This window comes from Microtus oregoni, unplaced genomic scaffold (genome assembly GCF_018167655.1).
Source record: "Microtus oregoni isolate MIOR12 unplaced genomic scaffold, Mior012 000043F_ref0000047, whole genome shotgun sequence".
Taxonomy (NCBI): domain Eukaryota; kingdom Metazoa; phylum Chordata; class Mammalia; order Rodentia; family Cricetidae; genus Microtus; species Microtus oregoni.
Window position 1 is genome coordinate 11,164,770 of NW_024543210.1, and position 19,548 is coordinate 11,184,317.

The 19,548-nt window shown below is 43.0% G+C and overlaps 2 protein-coding genes across 8 annotated transcripts in view; both read left to right on the forward strand.

Annotated features, from left to right (window-relative positions):
• Positions 1–95: 95 nt before the first annotated feature.
• Ndufb1 (NADH:ubiquinone oxidoreductase subunit B1) lies at positions 96–7,583 on the forward strand. 2 transcript variants are annotated; one of them, XM_041633196.1, is made up of 3 exons: positions 96–326; positions 5,904–6,048; positions 7,477–7,583. In XM_041633196.1, exons 2-3 carry the CDS (start codon positions 5,912–5,914, stop codon positions 7,511–7,513), a joined length of 174 nt encoding a protein of 57 aa, XP_041489130.1. In that variant the 5' UTR covers positions 96–326; positions 5,904–5,911; the 3' UTR covers positions 7,514–7,583. The 2 variants fall into 2 exon arrangements, with proteins under 2 accessions (XP_041489130.1, XP_041489131.1); XM_041633197.1 differs by having other exon boundaries at positions 5,907–6,048.
• A 6,917-nt stretch (positions 7,584–14,500) lies between these two features.
• The window catches only part of Atxn3 (ataxin 3), a 35,240-nt gene continuing 30,192 nt past the window's right edge, over positions 14,501–19,548 (forward strand). For 4 of the 6 annotated variants that reach the window (XM_041633174.1, XM_041633176.1, XM_041633178.1 and 1 more), the window contains exon 1: positions 14,513–14,593. In XM_041633174.1, the coding sequence (XP_041489108.1) occupies positions 14,570–14,593 (24 nt within the window). In that variant the 5' untranslated portion in view covers positions 14,513–14,569. Of the gene's footprint in view, positions 14,594–18,377; positions 18,448–19,548 lie in introns of all 6 variants that reach the window. The other 2 variants (XM_041633177.1, XM_041633179.1) reach the window with 2 other exon arrangements.

The window sequence follows — 19,548 nt, forward strand, 5'->3', positions numbered from 1 at the left end:
CGGCAGAGGCGGGGACGACCCGGGCGACACCATCTGTGGGGGGTGGCGGGGGACCGGGTTGGGGAAGACGACAGCGCAGAAGCTCATCAGTTTGTGTCAGCGTCGATCCAAGTTTTATCCAGAATCTCTCGTGAGTATATAAAAGCTTAAAAATTAGAGGAATCGCTCGTGAGAAGACCGAGAGGCGTTGACTTGACGTCGCCACCCCTCTCCTCGGGGCTGGCGCGGAGAGTGGCAGCTCCTGAGGTCACCGCTTCCGCTGGCGCTGGTGGCCCAGCTCCCTACCGCTGCCCTTGGTCGTGGGTCGTGCTCGGCACTGGCTGCAGGTGGGTCTGGGGACCCGGGTGTCACCCGTCGCGGTGGTGCAGGAGGGAGCGTCCTGGGAAGGCTCGCGTGGAGGGAAACCAGAGTCTCCCCCGGGGGACCATTCCGTGCTGCCCGCTGCACACCGCTTACCAAGGGTGCTCTGAGCCTGGCTCACCCCAAGCGTCTTTGGGGACCGCCGGGACTGCAGAGGGCACAGTAGGGACCGTGGCTCCCAACCAGAAGCAGCGCACATTTGCACAGGCCCAGATATCTGCCTCCTCGCCCAACTTCACACTCCTAAATAGGGAACCCCTTTAAAAACACGACTTTATGCTTGGTTTCCAGCTTGTGTACGTCACGATCTCAAGGGTTCCATCGCTCTACGCATTTAGCACTGTTTTCCGTGGCTTAGGCGACACTTTGTGAGCAGTGCTTATAATGTACTGTAGGATCCAGTTAGATACATGGTATATCTCTTAAAATGTCTATGAGTCCGGAGTGGACTCACCAAAATAAGACACCAGTTTCTGTTTTTTTTTCTCGAAAGGGGAAAGAAAATTGTGTTAGAGAGAAATATAGAGAAAATGTGGGCTTTTTGTTGTTGTTTGTTTCTTTTAAAAACAAGCAAATGCTAGGTGTGGTGGCGCACGCCTTTAATCCCAGTGCCAAAGAGGCAGAGGCAGGTGCATGCTCATGAGTTTGAGACTAGCTTGGTGTACATAGTGAGTTCTAGGCTACACAGCGAGGCTCTGCCATAAAAAAAAAAAAAAGTTATTAAATGTTTATCTTTGTATATACAGGAAGACAATAGTACACAGAGCTTAAGCCGTGTCGGGGTAAAGATTGGCTGGGTATTATGCTAATCCTGACTCTTCACTCTGTAATCTAAAGCAAGTTACTTGACCATAACTGAACTTGGATTTCATCATCTGAAAAAAAAAAAACTTAATATCCACTGCATTGAGACATTGTTACTTAACAAACCTGCAGTGCTGTGGTGAGGATTATATGGTTAAGTGATTAGGCAGAAACACCTCTTACAAGTGGTCCACATCTGCAATTCCAACTATTTGTGAGGATGAGGCAGGGAGGGGTACAATGCCATACAGTAACTGTCTCAAAAAAAAAGGGGGGGGGATTCAGCTCGTTAGAAGCTTGCAAAAAAAAAAAAGAGCACTTTAATATTAAAAGATACATGACCAAGGTTGAGTGTGCAGTTCTGTATTGAAGCGTGTGCTTTACAGAGAAAGCCAAGTGCAACCCCTATCATCCTCCCTTCCTCCTTCCTCTCCCTCCCCATAGGAGAAAAAGACATAAGACTCCTTAATGCCCTAACATGAAACCCAGTTCTTTTTGTTAAAATACTATGGTGTGCCCGCTTTTAATCCCAGCACTCAGGAGGCAGAGGCAGGTAGATCTCTGTGAGTTCAAGGCCAGCCTGGTCTACAGAGTTTCAGGATAGCCAGTGGTCCACAGGGAAACCCTGTTTAGAAAAACAAAACAATCCCCAAAAAATACTATAGTTACTTCAAATTCTGAAATAAAAAACAAAATTCTTTTTATGGGCCCTTATACAAAAAGACACCCGTAGGGCTAGAGAAATGGCTCTGTGCTTATTGCTTTTCGCTGGGACCCGAGCTTGGTTCCTAGCACCTGTGTTGGGTGGCTCACAGCTCCATCTCCAAAGGGTTCTGACTCTGGCCTTCTCAGACAGCTGTACTTATGTGCACACACACACACACAGTTTTAAAAAATTATAAAAATAAATCTAAAGACGTAAAAGGTGATGATTAATATAGTGCTCTCCTTAAGTACCAGCCAGGAATATATTCCTTAAAACAGTTAACTGGCCTTGTCCTCATGATAAAATTCTTAGCTCACCCAAAATCTAGATTTGCCTAGTGAAACTTGTCCAGGTCTTTACCACCTTTGTCTACACTGGATGGAGCTCTAAGGATTTGGGCCCATGGCCTAGATCCTCACTCCTCTTCCTCATTCTGACTCAGATGTCCATCTTTGCCCTCCCTGCTCATCTACTTGCAGGAAACCATCCACACAGATAGTATTCACTGCACTGCTCCCCAAGCCCATTGACTATATACTGTACCACTGTAATATGAGACGCCTCTCTAGGACTAAGGTTTGTCATTATCTTATGGATATTCCTTCATGGTGATGGAATCCAACCATGGATTCTATAAAAAATCCTTATCATCACTGTCATTACATCTGGAGTCTGTAAGAGCTGGTATGTGGCAAGACCCCACAGCCTATCTCATCTCTTCTAAATAGAGCCAGGCCAAACCCGTTTCTTAGAATGCCAATAATAATGGCTCGTAGCCTACAGGTGGCTGAGCTTATTTTAAACTCTTCTGAGCTGGGAATCAACAAGTACTCATTAATACAAAATAATGTCTAGCAGCTGTATAAACAATAAGGCTAACACTATTTGTGTGTGCGTGCATGCAAGTGTTTGTGTGTATGTGTGTGTGCACACCTTCATGCCGCAGGTGGTGACATGCTGGTGCAGAGGTTAGAGGACAACTTTCAATTGTCAGTTCTCTCTCATGTGGGTCCTTAGACCTGATGGTCAGTGCCTTTACCTGCTGAGTACATTTCCGGCCCTTAAGTTTGCAATTAAGCATAGGAAGTGTAGGTGACCACTTAGTTTGCTGAACTTGAACACAGTCTCATGAATATAAACATTGTCTAGTATTTTGTAGTTAAGTGCTTTTAAAGTAACGTCACCTTATTACCAAAAGTCTTTATCATCTCCATTCTTGACTGGCTCAGGTTTACAAAATAGGTAAACAGTTCACTTGGTGAGTCCTTGGTTAGCATTCAAGAACTACTTTAAATATGTTATGCTACTTAATAAAGGCGAAGAGAACCACTGTCTTCTTGGAAATAAAGTAAGATTGGCTTTACTTTTATATCTCCAGGAAGCATTTGTATCCATATCAGTGGGTGAGTTGTTCTGGAGTCTGTAAGAGCCTTTATGTGGCAAGAGTCCTATAGTCCTAGCTCATCTTTCTTCCGAATGGAGCCAGATCAAAGCCATCTCTTAAGAATGCCAGTAGGAATGGCTCTACTATTCCAGTCTCATCCTGGAGGAAAGGCCAAAGATTCCCTAGTTCAAAAAGACTCCCCAGGTAGTTCTGATGTGTAGTTCAGGTTGAGAATTTCAGCTGTAGCTAAACAACAGACTACAATATAAAACTAACAGATGGACAAGTTGTAAATATATATTCTTCTCATGTGCTACATCATAACTGATCTAGAAAATCAGTAATGTTCAAACTGGAATTTGCTATAAGGAATATTACATATTTTGAACTATATAGTATCTGCAACGTTTAACTTCATGATTATCGTCTTAACACTGTGACTTTAGGTACTAGGTTCTTATAATCTGGCAAACAGAATTGTGTTAATATAGAGACCAATATCAGGAGATGAAGCAGAAATGGAATCTACATAAGACGAACGCCGGTTATGCTAAGCACTTCTAGCAGTAATGTATTGCTTCTCCTAGGATTTTCATGTCCTCTCAGCCACTGTATGTGATGCATTCATTCACATGTGAATATGTTTTTGTTTCATCTATGTATACAAATCTTAACAGAAAATTGGCAATTCAGTGGTGTTTTTATGGAATTCAGCACACATTTGTTATTTTTTACTTGATTCAGAACACTGCCCATTGGAAAGTGTTCAAAGCTAAAGAGAAATATCAACTCAAGGAGAGAAAGTGTGCTGTGACACAGGAGGCATTGTTTGGAGTTTGCTGAATCGGAACATTAGCTTGTTATTAATTAACTTGAGTTAAGCCGTTGGGTTTTTTAGTGTATTTTATTTTTGCATGTTTTGTCTGCATATTTGTGTGTACACCACATTTGAGCCTAGTGTCCTTGGATGTGAAAAGAGGTCATTGGACCCCTTGAAACTGGAGTTATGGATGGTTATGAGTTTGCATGTGTGTCCTGGGAACAGAACCTGCATCCTCTGTATGAACAAGTATGTTAACCACTGATCCATCTCTCCAGTCCTGAGTTAAGCTGTTTTTATACCATATAAAATGAAGATAAGAGTTACTGCACGTTTGCCAGGCCATGGTGGCGCACGCCTTTAATCCCAGCACTCGGGAGGCAGAAGCAGGCGGATCTCTGTGAGTTCGAGGCCAGCATGGTCTACAAGAGCTAGTTCCAGGACAGGCTCCAAAGCTATAGAGAAACCTTCTCTCAAAAAACAAAACAAAAATTTTTCTTCTCTTTTTATCTTTTATAGTCACTTAATTTTCTGATCTTGTGGCATTATGTTCTTGTCAATTTTTTTAATTCTTAAAAAAATAGCTTTTAATAAATTTATCTTTACTCAAAACGTCTAGCCAGGTGGTAGTGGCACACACCTTTAATCCCAGCACTTGAGGCAGAGGCAGAGGGATCTCTGTGAGTTCAAGGCCAGCCTGGTCTACAGAGTGAGTTCCAGGACAGTCAGAGCTACGTACAGAAAAACCCTGTCTCAAAAAACAAAAACACAAAACCCAAAAAGCAAACAAAACCTAGTAAAATAGTATTAACTTTGCATTTGCGTTGTGAGAGCATCTAGGAATATTTTACCTATGTGAAAGTTCTGAAGCAACATAAAGAGTGCAAATACTCATTTTTCAGGTAAAATTTTTTTAAATTCTCCATTTCTTGGCTCTATAGCATATCAAATCACTGATGAAGTAAAAAAATAAGATTTCTTGAATAGTGTGATGCAGTATAATTTTTATTAGGTTTATTTCTTTTCTTTTTTTTTTTTTTTTTGGTTTTTCGAGACAGGGTTTCTCTGTGGTTTTGGAGCCTGTCCTGGAACTAGCTCTTGTAGACCAGGCTGGTCTCGAACTCACAGAGATCCGCCTGCTTCTGCCTCCCGAGTGCTGGGATTAAAGGCGTGCGCCACCACCGCCTGGCTTATTAGGTTTATTTCTGTGCGTGTGCATGCATGGAGGTCAGAGTATAACCTGTGGAAGTGGTTCTCTCCCTCAGCTATGTTTGTGGGTTCTGGGATCAGTCTCAGCCAGGCTTGGCAGTAAGCACCCTCACACAATACATCACACTGGCCCAAGTACAGTGAACCTTATACTAACCATTACCGCCTAATCTAGGTTTTAATTGCATTCTGATGCCAAGCAAACTTAAAGAGGCTTATGCTTTTAACATGGCATGCCCACAGCTCTCTTCCTATTTCAGAAGCAATTTAAAATTGTTTTAAGCCAGGTGTGGTAGCTTACACCTGTAATCTCAGCACTAGGAAGGCAGAGGCAGGAACATCTCTGGCAGGCTCAAGGTCATTCTAGTCCACACTGTAGCAAGGTTGAGTCTGTCTCAAAAAACAACAAAACCCTCCAAACCAAAGGCTAATTATTGACTAGCATACTACTTGTACATATTAAAAGAATCCCCATTCTTGTGGTGTGCATTGGTTATATCCATCCTTCTTCCGCTCTTGTCCCCATTCCTAAGGTATATTGTTCCCAGGACCTAGTGATCCCTATCCACCTTTCAATATTTCAAAGGCAGTTGTATAATCATTTTTCCCCTCTGTTTTAGCAGCCACGATGACCTTGCTTCAGCTTGTACGTGAACACTGGGTTCATATACTTGTTCCTATGGGATTTGTCTTTGGATGCTATCTAGACAGGAGGGATGACGAAAAGCTAACTGCCTTCCGGAATAAGAGTATGCTATATCGGAGGTTAGTTCACACAGTTCTGGAGAGTTTGGGCTTTTTTTTCCAGAGATTAAAAAAAAAAAAAAAATGGTGTTGTTTTGTTTTAACAGTCAAGTGATGGATACTTTATACTTGTTATTTAATTGTTGTATGAAACTGTATGATTATCTCTGGAATGTAAATTTTTATGAATCTTTTCATAGTCATTTTAAAAATGGTTTTCCTCGGGGAGGAGGCAGAAATCTTTAATAAATAAATAAAATTTAAAAAAATGGTTTTCTTTATGTGTGTGTCACATGTTGTGGGTGGGTGTTCTTAGACGCCAAAAGACGGCATTGGATTCCCTGGGTCTGGATGGAGTTACAGGAAGTTGTAAGTCTTCCAGTGTGGATGTCCTTTGTGAGAGCAACAAACACTCAATCACTGAGCCTTATTATGCATATCTTTGAACTTTTCGCCCCCTCTCACTGGTCCCCTTCCTCTCCCACATGTCATATGTGTTTAAATCTAGATTTTTTTGCATGATAGAAAACATGCAATATTTTATCTTTTCTAATTTTCATTACCCTTTATTGTTACCCTTTTCCTTGAGGTCTCCCCTCATGGTGCCCCCCTTCTACAAAGTCAGAATTTTAGTGTAGAATATTTAAGTGTAGAAACAAAACTTAAGCCAGCTCCCCAAAACCTATCATGTATGCGTTCATTATATGTTATTGTATATCATGTATCTCTTAAGCCATGATATAGCTGAAATAAATGGTAATGGTTTGGCATCACTGCTTGAGAGCTTTGCATATGGGTGATTGAGTGGTAACACCCAGCAGCTGCCTGGGCCTACAGCATGCCTAACCAGACCAGGTAGTGTAGCTATCTGCCAGTGGATAGAGCTTCTGGATTGGAAGCTCAAGGGGTAAAAAGACTTAAGTAGCATCCAGTGTCACTATTCAGGTGTGGTTCACAAGTCTGGTATTTCAAGAAAGATGAAATGAGCTACAAAGGATCCAGAAACAATTAAGTGTACTCAGAAGAAGAGAGTGCTTTGTAAATCAAGAGATTACTGTTCTTTGAGCTGGGGAAGAGACAGTAAAAGTTTATGGGAAAACTGAATGAATGTTTATGATGAATCTAATGTAAATGTAAATAAGTCAATTTGATAGAATGTAAACAAATATAAACTCCTGGCCCTCTCATAAAAAAAAAATATTTACATGGTGGCTGGAGAGATGGCTCAGTGGTTAACAGCATTTGCTGCTCTTAAAGAGGACCCAGGTTGGTTCCTGCACCCACGTGGTTACTTACAACTACCTAACTCCAGTGCCCTCTCCTGGCATGCTAGGACACCTGCACACACATGGTGCATATATATACTTGAAGGCACACATATACTCATAAAATAAAATTTTAATATTTTTAAGATGGTTTACTGTTTTTCCTTTCCTTCTTTTCACACAGGGAACTGAGGCCCAATGAAGAAGTTACTTGGAAGTAAAACCTGTGGCTAAATCTCAGAATGTTCACATTTTAAAAGTCATTGGAGAAATAAAACATTTATTATTTAATTGGAAGAATTTAAAGTGTGATTCTTTTTACACTTTTTATTATATCCTTTGTATTTTATTGAGGTAACCTGATGGAGGAAGGTCATTGGTTAAATAAAGAAACTGTCTTGGCCCTCATAGATTAAAATTTAGATAGGCAGAGTAAACAGAACAGAATGCTGGGAGGAAGAGGAAGTGAGCTCAGACACTATGCTCCCCTCTCCCGGGCAGACACCATTTCCTCTCCTCTCTGGGTCAGACGCAATGAAGCTCCTACCCAGGATGGACATAGGCTAGAATCTTCCTGGTAAGCGCACCTTGGAGTGCTACACACATTATTAGAAATGGGCTAGTCCAGGTGCGAGATCTGAGAAGAGGCTAGAACTAATGGGCCAAGCAGTGTTTAAAAGAATACAATTTGTGTGTTGTTATTTTGGGGCATAAGCTAGCCAGGCGGCCAGGAGCCTGGCAGTGGGAAGAGGCCCGCAGCTCCCACAACAGTAACCTTCCATTATCAGGCACAATTCGACTTAAAAAATTACTTTTGAGGCCAGGTATGGTAGTGCAAGCCTGTACTCTTGGCATTTATGAGGAAGCTGAAAGATTGCTGCAAATGCAACGTCAACTTGATTTACATAGTAGGTTCTAGATCAACTACGGGTGTGTGTGTGTGAAGACCATGGCTCAGAAAAATCAAAAATTATAATTGAGCATGTTGTTTACATAGGTATCCTATTTATTCTTAGCATTTGATTTTCTGTTTCTCTCTTTGGATTACAGTACTATTAAGTCATAACTACCGTTTTTTTTTTTCCCTCACATTTTCCAAACATGGTTTCAGTGTCCCCCAGGAGTTCGTGTGTAGATGGAGACTGCTGCTTAAAGGAGCAGCGCCTCTGCTCACCACCAGCAAACAGAGCCTATCTTAAAATAGGCTGCTACCAAGAAGCTGTGCTTAACTCTGTTCTTTTGTGTCTAGAATTCCTTCCCAGACTGTCTCAGGTTTTATGTAGATGCAGTGGCCCACTTTGGCGCACCATTTTGTAGGATGAGACTGCTCATTTGTTTCCCTGGCCTCTCTCTACTCCACCTATTTTCTCTCTATATCTCTGCTCGGATTTCCTGCCTGGCTTTACTAAGCTTTTGGCCAAAACAGCTTCTTTAATAACCAGTGGTAATAAAACATATTCATAGCATACAGAGGGGAATCCCATATCATTCAGGTGTCCTAGTTTAATGTCTTTGTGAAGTATTAAAACAATGGAAACATCTTAGAATAACAGTGCATAGAAGTAGAGCTTCTGACAAGTGATTAGGACTAGACTGGACTAGACTGTGCATCACAGGAAACTGCATCTGTAATTGAATTTCTGGTGGTTTTATAAGAGCTGTATCACTTGCCATGTGATACCTTAGACCACCTCAAACTGGCAACAAGAAGGTCAACACTGGACGTGTCTTTTGCTTGACCTTGCAACTTCAGAATCATGGGCAAAAATGAACCTCTATTAAAAGTTGTCTGGCCTCAAATATCTTGTTGCAGAAAGTGTGCTTTCAGGGAACTCTAAAGGACAGTGCTAGGGTTTTGTTTGATAAAATCATTAAATATTAGGAAGCCTTAGATTTGGCAATGATTTCCTAAACAAAATACACAGTATTGTTTTTGAAAGGTCAGTGAATTATACTTAATCAAAACTTAAGACTTCTGCTCTCTTGGTGGTGGTACAGCCCCACAGTGGTAGAGCCCATTCTAGACTGCTCATCTGACATGGCCTGTGTGGATGGATTCCCTACACAGGTTTTCTGCTTTGCTTTAGGTTCTGGGTTACAGTGTGTACCAGTGTTTCACTTGTCTAATGGCCAAATGCTCCTTGTATGGTGCTGTGTGATTTCCTGGGAAAATGTGAACTTATTCTCCCCATGCAGGGGCACGGACAATATGCCACAGACATGATTCCATCCAGGTGTAGCCTAGTGGACATTAAGCTTCCTGGGGTCACTTGAGAAGCATGGGTGACTCCAGAACAGCTAAAACACTAAAAAGCCCACCCTGAAACAGGCAACAACTCAAAAAAGCTGAGTCTTTGGGGTTCCCTGTTCAACCTATAGGTGCCCCACTGTTGATTGCCTTGGCGGGTTACTTAGTCTAGGGTTAGTAACCCGCCTGGCAGTTCAATTATTCCAGGGTCACGGAGAGGCACTATCTGGAAGATAAATGGGCTAAGAAAGAGGAAGGAGGCTAAGTGGGGTTCTTGTCAAAGCCTCCGTTTATTAGAGATGGGGTAAGCTTATATAGGGTAAGGAGTTGGGGGGTGGGCACAGGTGTCTGGGCTCTTACCACGTGGTTCACGTTGGTCACGTGGTCCTCATTGGTCACGTAGGCCAGGAAGTCACGAGTTGACACACCTAGTTCTTTAGATAGTTTGGAATGTGGGATGGGTTCCGCTAACAGATAGCTCTCCATTAACAGCCAATTTGGGTGTGGGGTAGGCTCTGTCAATTGATCGATTCCTAACACAATTAGGGGTGTAGGGTTCTCTGCAGACTCCCCAGGGTGATGGTTCCTGCAATGATTTTAGGGGGAAATTGGCTCCTGACACCCCACTGAAGAGCCCTCTCCTCTGGCAACTCATATTTGGCTTATAGAACCTTGGGGAAAGGCTGGTGAGTCTTGAAAACTTTGTCTCTGCAGTTTCATGAGCTGCTTCCCTTTCCTCTCCAGCAGGGAATGTTCCACTTCTTCAGAGAAAATACTAACATATGGATGGACCACATTGTTTATCCAATCACCAGATGTTAGACACTCAATGTTTCTACTTTTTATTATTCCTGTATTTAAAAAAAAGTGCAAAAAATGGGTAAGAGTGAAAACCTGGTCACAGGTGGGATAAAATAGTGATTAAGTACAAGAATAAATATGGATTATATGAAAAATACTAATGACCTAAAATGTTTGAAATATGATTGACAGTAGTATTTAAAGATGCCCTGAAGTACAATATGACATCTATCCCTCAATAAAATTATAAAGACAAAACATCCCTTATAGTACTAACCACTTGGAAGATTATAAAAGAACACTAGAGAAATAAGGCTTAAAAATACCCCCTTAACATTAATATATAAAAATGAATTCATAAATAATACTTTAAGAAACTAGCATTTAAGTATATCGCAAGGGCATATTTTTTGACTGATCTAAAAAAACAGCACACACGGCCAGGCGTGTTATCACACTTGGGAGGTAGAGTCAGATGGTCTCTTGAGTTTTGAGTTTACATAGCAAGTTCCAGTGCAGTCAGGACTGCATAGCAAGACTTGTCTCCAGAGGGGTGGGAGAAGCACTCACCAGTAACTTAAGGTTTTGTTTCTTTTCTTTGATCTATTTCAAGCCTATGTACCTTATTGCCAGCACTTGAAGGATACATAGAAAGTTCAAAACAAGCTGTATGTCCCATACAAGTTGTTGCCAAGACCACATTGCTTATCCATTTACCTGGTGTTAGACAAGGTGTTGTTTCTATTTTTTAGTATTCCTGTATTTTAAAAAAGCTGGGCTGTGGTGGAGCATGCCTTTAATCCCAGCACTCGGGAGGAAGATCCCTGATTAGCTGACATTTGTCTAGGGGTGTCCTGGTGAAAAGCAATGGGTGTGTGCTGGCAGGTGATCCTATCTACAGTGGTTGAAATGTTAGTAATTTCCTTTGGACGGTCTCTTCCTGGGCAGAGCCTTCTTATGGCTTTTGGTTGGAACCTGGTGCTGCCTGCTATAGCAGCTGTGCGGCCTGGGCCCTATACTTATAAAGGAGGCTGAAGGGAGCTTGTTTGTCCCCTTTGCTCCTCTGCCACACCAGGACACACAAAAGACACCATCAATGAAAAAACCCAAGATTTGTGGTCTGCTCTAGCCTTTACCATGGACTTCACAGCCTCCATAATTGAGCAATAAATCTCTGATGGTGATTTATCCAGGGCAGGTATTTATATAGCAGCAAGCTTCATTTATTCACTTGAACAATTGTATCTTCAAAAATACTAGAAAACATCATTTGCGTTTTCTACCAGGAGGCTATAATTTCCTGGTTAAACCACATTTTCTTAAGCACATAGGCTATGCCCATGTTGTATGTGTGACACTCTCCCTGGGGAGCTGTGAAACACCTACTCATCTAAGAAAACTGAAGACAGACCAAAGCAAATATACCACCAAAGTCCAACATGGTGGACTAAAGAGTTTTATAGAGATGACTTACAGGAGCAGAAATGACTCAAAGACAACTGTATAGCGAAAAGCCCATTCCAGCATGTCAGCACGAAAGCTGGAAACGTGGACTGCACCACACAATTCGCAGGAAGCTCAACATGTTGGAGTGTCCCTTACAGGTAGCTTAGCTTCTTTCCAGGCAGTTTAGTTGATGTGAGCTCTTCTAGGCAACTCTGCTAATCAGAGAGTGTCTCTCGGTTGTGCTTACTGCTTATACATGTGTGGAGAGGGAGGACCCTAGGGAATCTGATTAGTGTCAGGGACTTGTAGAAGTAGTCTCTGAGTTGTTTAGAGCTTAAATTAAGATGTCCCTCTGAAAGATGGAATGTGTTCCCTGTCCTTAGAATATTCTCTTGCATCCTCACTAGCTTCCTTGCAAGAGGGAGTGTTTCACTTCCCTTTAATGTACCCTGTGTTATAAAGAGCTTCCCTCTAATATGGACAGCTTTATCTCCGTTTTAAAGAGGAATTGCATACAGAATGTTCAACAAATAACACGGCACCTCCCCTTGAGTAGCTAGCTCGTCTTTATGGGCAGTTTCTACTTCCTTACCTCTCACTTTCTTAACTTGAATTCTCATAAAAATGATCTCAACAGAAACAAAACTGAGACTTATAAGTCTTTATGCCCTGAACGTCTTGGCTAGTCCTTGAAGCATCTCTCCCGGACCTTCCATTTCATTACACCTACCAGCATTTATAAGTCTTTATGCCCCCGAACGTCTTGGCTAGTCCTTGAAGCATCTCTCCTGGACCTTCTATTTCATTACACCTGCCAGCATTTGCGCTCTTCTTCCCTCCTGCTCTCAGCCTTCAGGGCTTAGCTCCAGATCCTCCTTTCAAACTCTTCCTTTTCTCTACAGTGAGACACGGCTTCTCTGTGTAACCCTGGCTGTCCTGGAACTCGCTTTGTAGACCAGGCTGGCTTCAAACTCAGTGTAGAGCCACCTGCCTCTGCCGCCTGAGTGCTGAGACTAAAGGCATGAGTCACCATGCCTGGCGAGCTACCTGCATCTTAAAATTTTTTATGTGTATGAGTTTTGCTTGCATGTATGTACACGCATCACTGGGCATACCTGGTATCTGAAGAAGCAATGGGTCCTTTGGATTACTAACTGTTGTGAACCACCATGCAGGTGCCAAGAATCAAACCCAGGTGCTCTACAAGGCAGGTGCTCTACAATGGCTTAACCAGAGAGCCATTTCTCCAGCTGCCCACCCGACAGCTCAAATCAGTTTCTGTAAACTCCATACTTCATGTCTACTACTTTGCAAAAGTACCTGTATGCTGTACAGACATTTAAATTCATTATTCCACAAACTAAACCTTTGTTTTCTCTTCCCAAGACCTTGCTCGTTCTGCAAAGTATTTCTGGTAGCATTACTCCTGCTATAGGTGGTGCCTACAGCAGAAACCCAGCAGTCTTTCTTAACAACACCCCCTTTCCCACTGGATTCTTCTGAGTCTGCCTCCTAAGGCTTCCAAATGGTCTCTCTCCATCCCTCAAATTACTATTGGAGTTCTGACCACCATCATCTCTTCATTTCTCCTAAAATGCCTTCACGTATTCTGTTCCCCAATGAGATTCTGAAATACTAATTGGACCCCATATCTTTAGTTTTAAAATTCTTTAATGACTTGTTGCCTCTTTTCTTGTGTGTGTGTCTCAAAGGGGCAGGGTCGTTCAGTGTAACCCAGGCTACAGTCTGGCATATGCCAGCTGTCCTCCAAATCAATATACTCTTCCGCTACCTTCAGGTACAAGCATTGTAAGAATGAACCGTCGTTGCTGGGTGGTGGTGGCGGCACACTTTAACCCCAGCATTCGGGGAAACAGAGACAGGTGGGGGATCTCTGTGAGTTTGAGGCCAGCCGGGTCTACAGAGGGAATTCCAGGACAGGTTGGTTCCAAAGCTATATACAGAGAAACCCTGTCTTGAAAAACAAAAAGAGCCTTCGTACCCAGTTTCCTTGCTGACTTTAACGAACCTAAAATGGTTTCATGGTGCAAGATCTGTGCCCATCCTACGCTTAATCTTTCCCAACATTATGTTGGACTTTGAACTTACCCACCGATGAACTTCCCCCTCCTTCAGAACTAGAGCACTTTCCCCGTGACCTGATATTCATTCCAACAAGCAAAACTATCTTGGACACTGTGCTGTCCCTACTTTCTTCGTGTCTCCGTTTCCTCATTTGTATAATATTACAACAGACACACACATCAAAATATGACGTATTAAACTGCATTTAGAAGTGGGCTAAGTTAACCCTCAATAAATATTAGCTATAGTTTTTTTTTTAACGTAAGTACTAGATATTGAGAGAATAGCTTTTCTTGAAAGAGGTGTTTATTACATGCAGTTAGGCAGAAAGTACCAAAGAAGATGGAAAAGAAAAAAAAGCCCTAAAATCTGGACGCGAGGATCCTCATCCAGAACCCTACAAACACAAGACGGTTCAGCGAGCCGCGGAAGGCGGAGAAGCTCCTCCGCACGGTAGGCGGCGCCGCAGCACCGCGTACGCCGCGAGAGAACAAGCGCCCGGGGGACCCGCCGCCCAGGTCACGTGCCCAGCGCTCCCTGGCTCCGCGCGCCTCGTGACGTGCGCCCGCAGTAGTGATTGGTTAATGGGAGGCACGTGGGCAGAGAGGGGCGGGGCGGGGTGGAGGGGTGGGACCGAGGGCGGAGCTGCTCGAGGGGGCAGCTCCGCGCCGGGGCCGTTGGCTCCAGACAAATAAACATGGAGTCCATCTTCCACGAGAAAGTGAGTGTGGGCGTTCGGTGGGGAGCCGTCCGGGGCTCGGCGGCGGGTGTGGGGAGCAGCGTCGCCGCCTCAGGAGCTCAGGGCGGGGCCCGAGCGCCCCCATCCCAACCTGGCTGGGTGAGGGGCGCTTTCTGCCTCCTCTCCATGGCTCTGCTCGGGAAGCCTCCCACATGCGCCCCTGGCGCCCTCGCCCCAGAGGACCGGGCGGGTAACCAGCGCTCGATTGGCATTTCTGGGGCTTCACCCAGAGGGGTTAGCGCGGGCGTTCCTTTTTCACTCGCCACGCCTTTTCGGGTTTCTCTGTCTTCTCCCCTAGAGTCTAGTCTAGCGAGTCACCTCTTCACACCTGGTGGACCCTTCCCAACTCCACCCCCGCCCTCGCCCTATCCTCTGGCAGAATCAACTTTTCTCTTCAACTCAGTTCTGTAATGGAATGTCCCGTACATTTATATCTTGATGTCAATCCCTCGTCCTTCAAGCAGTTTTTACCGTGGCTCTCCCATTGAAGGGAGAGTAAAGTAGGAAGTCCCTAAAGGAAGTCGTCATAAGAGTTTTTATTACGGGATGTTTGGGTTTGGTTTGCTACCCCAAATTTCCGGACTAGGAGGCCAGCTTTGTTTTTTAGGTATTATGGAATAGATTAGAATCTTTCTGCTGTACGATCCGGGTAGTTTCTTCCTCACTTTCCTGAGTGACTACACTTAGAAGAATTGTTGTGACATCTTGAGAAACTGGTCTTTGCTCGTGTACAATTATCAAGTCGTTTGGGTGTTCCTCAGACTACTTTGGCATATGATACCGTGTTTCATAATCGTTTTAGGATTGGCGAGAGTTGCGAGCTAGTGCTATTATTTAGTAGGAGCAAAGCGTCTTTGTTTTGTTGAGTACTTGTAATTGAGCATCTATTCAAGGCATTTAAAGTTCATGCACTGCAAAGAAAGACCAAAAGAGATGTAAATCAAGAAATTGTTAAATGAAGTGCTCTTGAGAAGACTTTTCTGACAGTTTTGGAACTGGAACTAGTTTGTTTGTGACAGACCAAGCTGGCTTCAGGCTCTCCAACCTTCCCATCCTCCTTTCTCTGCCTCCTGAGTGCTGGAATTACAGCCACGTGCCACGCTCCTAGCAGCCCCCCCCCATACATTTGTAATTAATTTTCCAAAGGCTTTGGCTTAGAACCCATTTGAAATGTGGTAGACTTTGAACCCTTTATACACTGCTTCATGCATTCTTTTAAAAAATATTTTATTACTACCATGTGTGTATGATGCGTGTGTGTGCCTGTGTGGAGGTCAGGACAACTTTAGAAAGTCCATTCTCCTTCCAACCTGGTGTGGGTTCCAGGGATCTAACTCGGCTTTCACAGCAAGCTCCTTTACACATCAAGTCATCTCTAGGGCACTTAATGTGTTAAAAAAATATTTTTGAATGGTTGTTTTGCCTTTGTGTGTATTTATGCATTGTGTGTTTGGTGTCCACTGAAGCCAGAAGATCCCCCAGAACTAGAGTTGCAGAGGGTTGTGAACAGCCACATGGGTGTTAGGAATTGAACCTGGGTCCTCTGCCACTCTTGTTAGTGCTTCGAGCACTGACTTCGTTTGGTGCAGTCTGTATCTCTCCTTTCAGTGTAGTGTGAATTGGGAATGTGAAACCCAAAAAGATGGAGAAGAGGCTGAGCATTGACCTTGTCACATCCATTGTACCCTTTTGTGGTTGAGGCTCTTAGTGATATTCAAGATATGTGGGGATTATGGAAAACCTAATTCCAAATAATTGATTTGAGGAAATGGTAACAGCACAGACTTGAAACCTCTGCTTTGGTTTGAACTCCAGCTCTGCTAATTGCTGCTTGTAGGATTCTGGATAAGTTCTTTATTTTCTCTGTAGTTTTCTTTTTTTGCCTCTGTAGTTAATGACAGAAATTAGCTGCCTCAAAGTCATGCATGCTAAGACACTGTCCAGAAGTGGTAACTGCTACAGTACTACTAGGTCCTTGTGTTTGCTGAACCCCATACTAAATAAGGAACAGAAGAGATCTGTGGGTGTAGTGTAGTTCAGTGGTAGAGCACTTACTTAATATGGGCAAGGGACCACTCTCAAGCGTAAAACAAAAATGAAGGAATAGGAAAACATTAAGCATTAAAGAGGTGGTGACAATAAGTTATGGCTGTGGTGTGAGCTCTGAGTCACATAGTCTTTACCCACCCAGGAAGACCAGTCCACTATTGGTCTATTTTTGAAAGTACCATTAGGGTTGTATGTTTTCTATTATACTTATTACTGTCACTGGGATTTTACCTAGTTTGAGGTTGGACCCAAAAACCTGGGGGAGTGACTTGGTTACAGTTCCCTTTTGTGATTTTATAGACCATCTTGGAAGAAGTGGAAGTGTAGTGTGTTCATCTTCTGGTCCCAATACAGTAAAATATGGACCCCAAGTCATAGGATTTTAGTGGCAAAGTAAGTTTTTCTTTTACTTGGGTGAAATACTTGAAAGTGTTTTATTACATTTTGTTGCATTGTATGCATTGTGGGGCTCTGTACAGGCCACAGTGTATATGTGGAGGTCAGAGGGCAATTTTGTGGGAGGTGGTTCTCTCCTCCCACCGTGTGGGTCCTGGGAATTGAGCTCAGGTCTTTATGAGCACAGCAAGCAGATATTGACCTGTTGAGCCTGCTTGCTAGCTCCCCACTTGGGTAAAACCCTGATTAGAAACGGGGAACAAGCTAACTCAGGCAGTGGCAGTAAGACAGAAAAAAAATGCATGTCTGTGAGGGTACCAGATGCTCTTGAACTGGAGTTACAGACAGTTGTGAGCTGCCATGTGGGTGCTGGGAATTGAACCCTGGTTCTTTGGGAGAGCAGTCTGTGCTCTTAACTACTCTCTCCAGCCCAATTTTTAAATTGTTTCAAACAATTTGTTTTTTCTTTCCACTAATCATATTAGAAGTATAGAGCATATTTCTGGTAGCAGTACCATTTTACTTGGTCATGGTTTGATTTTAAGTGCTTATTTTTCTTAATAAAAAACTAATATTTTAGGGACTGGGAATGTAGCTCAGGCCTGAGTTTTATCTATCCTCAGTACGACATAAACTGGGCATAATGAGATACATACTTGGATTTTTAAAGACTTCATTTATTTTATGTATATGAGTACCTACATGAGTCAAAGTGTACCATGTTCATAAAGTGACTGAGCTGGCCAGGAGAGGGCATCAGATCCCTTAGGACTGGAATTACAGCTGGTCGTGAACCGAACCCAAATCCTCTGCAAGAATAGCAAGTGTTTTTACCTGCTGAGCCATTTCTCCAGCCTCCAAAGCCCCAATCTTTAATAGCAAGAATTTTTTTTATCAAAATTTTGGATGTCACTATTTCTGTATATTAAATATGGTGACTAGGGGCTAGAGAGGTGGCTCAGTGCTCAGAGATTATGAGCACTGGCTACTCTTCAGAGAACCCAGGATTCCCAGACCTGTATGATGATGACTCAACCCTCTGCAACTCTAGTCTCAGAAGATCCAGCCCCACTCTTCTGGCTTCCGTGAATGCCAGGCATGTGTATGGTGCAGATATACATGCAGACAGCGCGCGCACAAACACACACACACACACACACAAAAATATCTTAAAAAAGTATGGTGATCGTAGTTTAAGAATGCCACACTGAAACATATTGCCTAGTAATAGGACTGAAGATTGTGTCATAACTGCTTCCCCAAATTGAGTGCCTGGTCACCATGCTAGATATTTCTTGATTTCTTTTCTTTTCTTTTTGAGATGGGGTCTCAATATGTAGGTGACTCACGGAGATACACCTATCTTGGACTCCTGAGTGCTGGGATTAAAGGTATGCACTGCCATGCCTGGCCTTCTTGTTTGAATGGTTTGTTTTGTTTTTGTTTGTTTTCTGAGACAGGATTTCTCTGTATAACCCTGGTTGTCCTGGAACTTGCTTTATAGAGTAGGCTGGCCTCAAATTCCCAGAGATCCGCCTGCCTCCCGAGTGCTAGGATTAAAGGCGTTTGCCACCACTGCCTAACCTAGTCTGAATGCTTTAAATTAAGTATGTCATACACAAGAACACACAAGTCATGAAAGTGTGCAGTCAAGAAAACACACATGGAATCATAGACTGTTTGCCTAAATGTAACAGCGTAAATGAATGTAGACAGATTATAAAAATATATACAGCTTTAATGGGGAAATAGACTTACAGAACCACTGTTCTGCGGAGACCAGGAAAGCAGAAGGGGTGCCCCGGCTTCCGCTTGCCCAATTTATAAGTAAACATTCGCCCGAGGCGAACACGCCCCTAAGGGGCTGGGCTTATTCCTACACCTACATCCCAAATCCCCTTAATCCTCTCTTCCAGGAACTAACTCTTCCCGCACTTACTTCTGCCAGGCAATTCTGCCATTGTGGATTAAGAGATTAATTTTGTCTATTTGTAAACTCTTAATTTTTTAAGCTATTATTCTTGTGTTTCTACATGATATGTTGTACGAATGGACACAAACCTCTGTATGTATATAGAGATCAGGGGAAACTTTGTGGAATGTTCTCTTCGACTTTTTTTTTTTGGTTTTTCGAGACAGGGTTTCCCTGTGGCTTTGGAGCCTGTCCTGGAACTAGCTCTGTAGACCAGGCTGGTCTCGAACTCACAGAGATCCACCTGCCTCTGCCTCCCGAGTGCTTTTAAGTAGGTTCCAGGGATGGAATTTAGGTCACTAGGCTCCTCTCATTTGCTGCACACTGTACCTTTGCTGTCTTAGTTTGGTGGTGGTAGTAGGGATTGAACCCATGGCCTTGCACATACTAGCTACATCCTTAGCTCTGGTGTCTACTCTTTTGAGTGTTGTGTGTTTTTTATTTTTTAAAAGTATTTGTGAGATTCATCCATATTGTTACAGTTACTTTTATTTAATTTTATTCATATACAATGTATATA

Coding starts and splice junctions, on each gene's coding strand:
- Ndufb1 (XM_041633196.1), top strand. CDS start 5,912: ATGACCTTGCTTCAGCTTGTACGTGAACACTGGGTTCATATACTTGTT. Junction 6,049..7,476: donor AAGAGTATGCTATATCGGAG/GTTAGTTCACAC, acceptor CTTTTCACACAG/GGAACTGAGGCCCAATGAAG.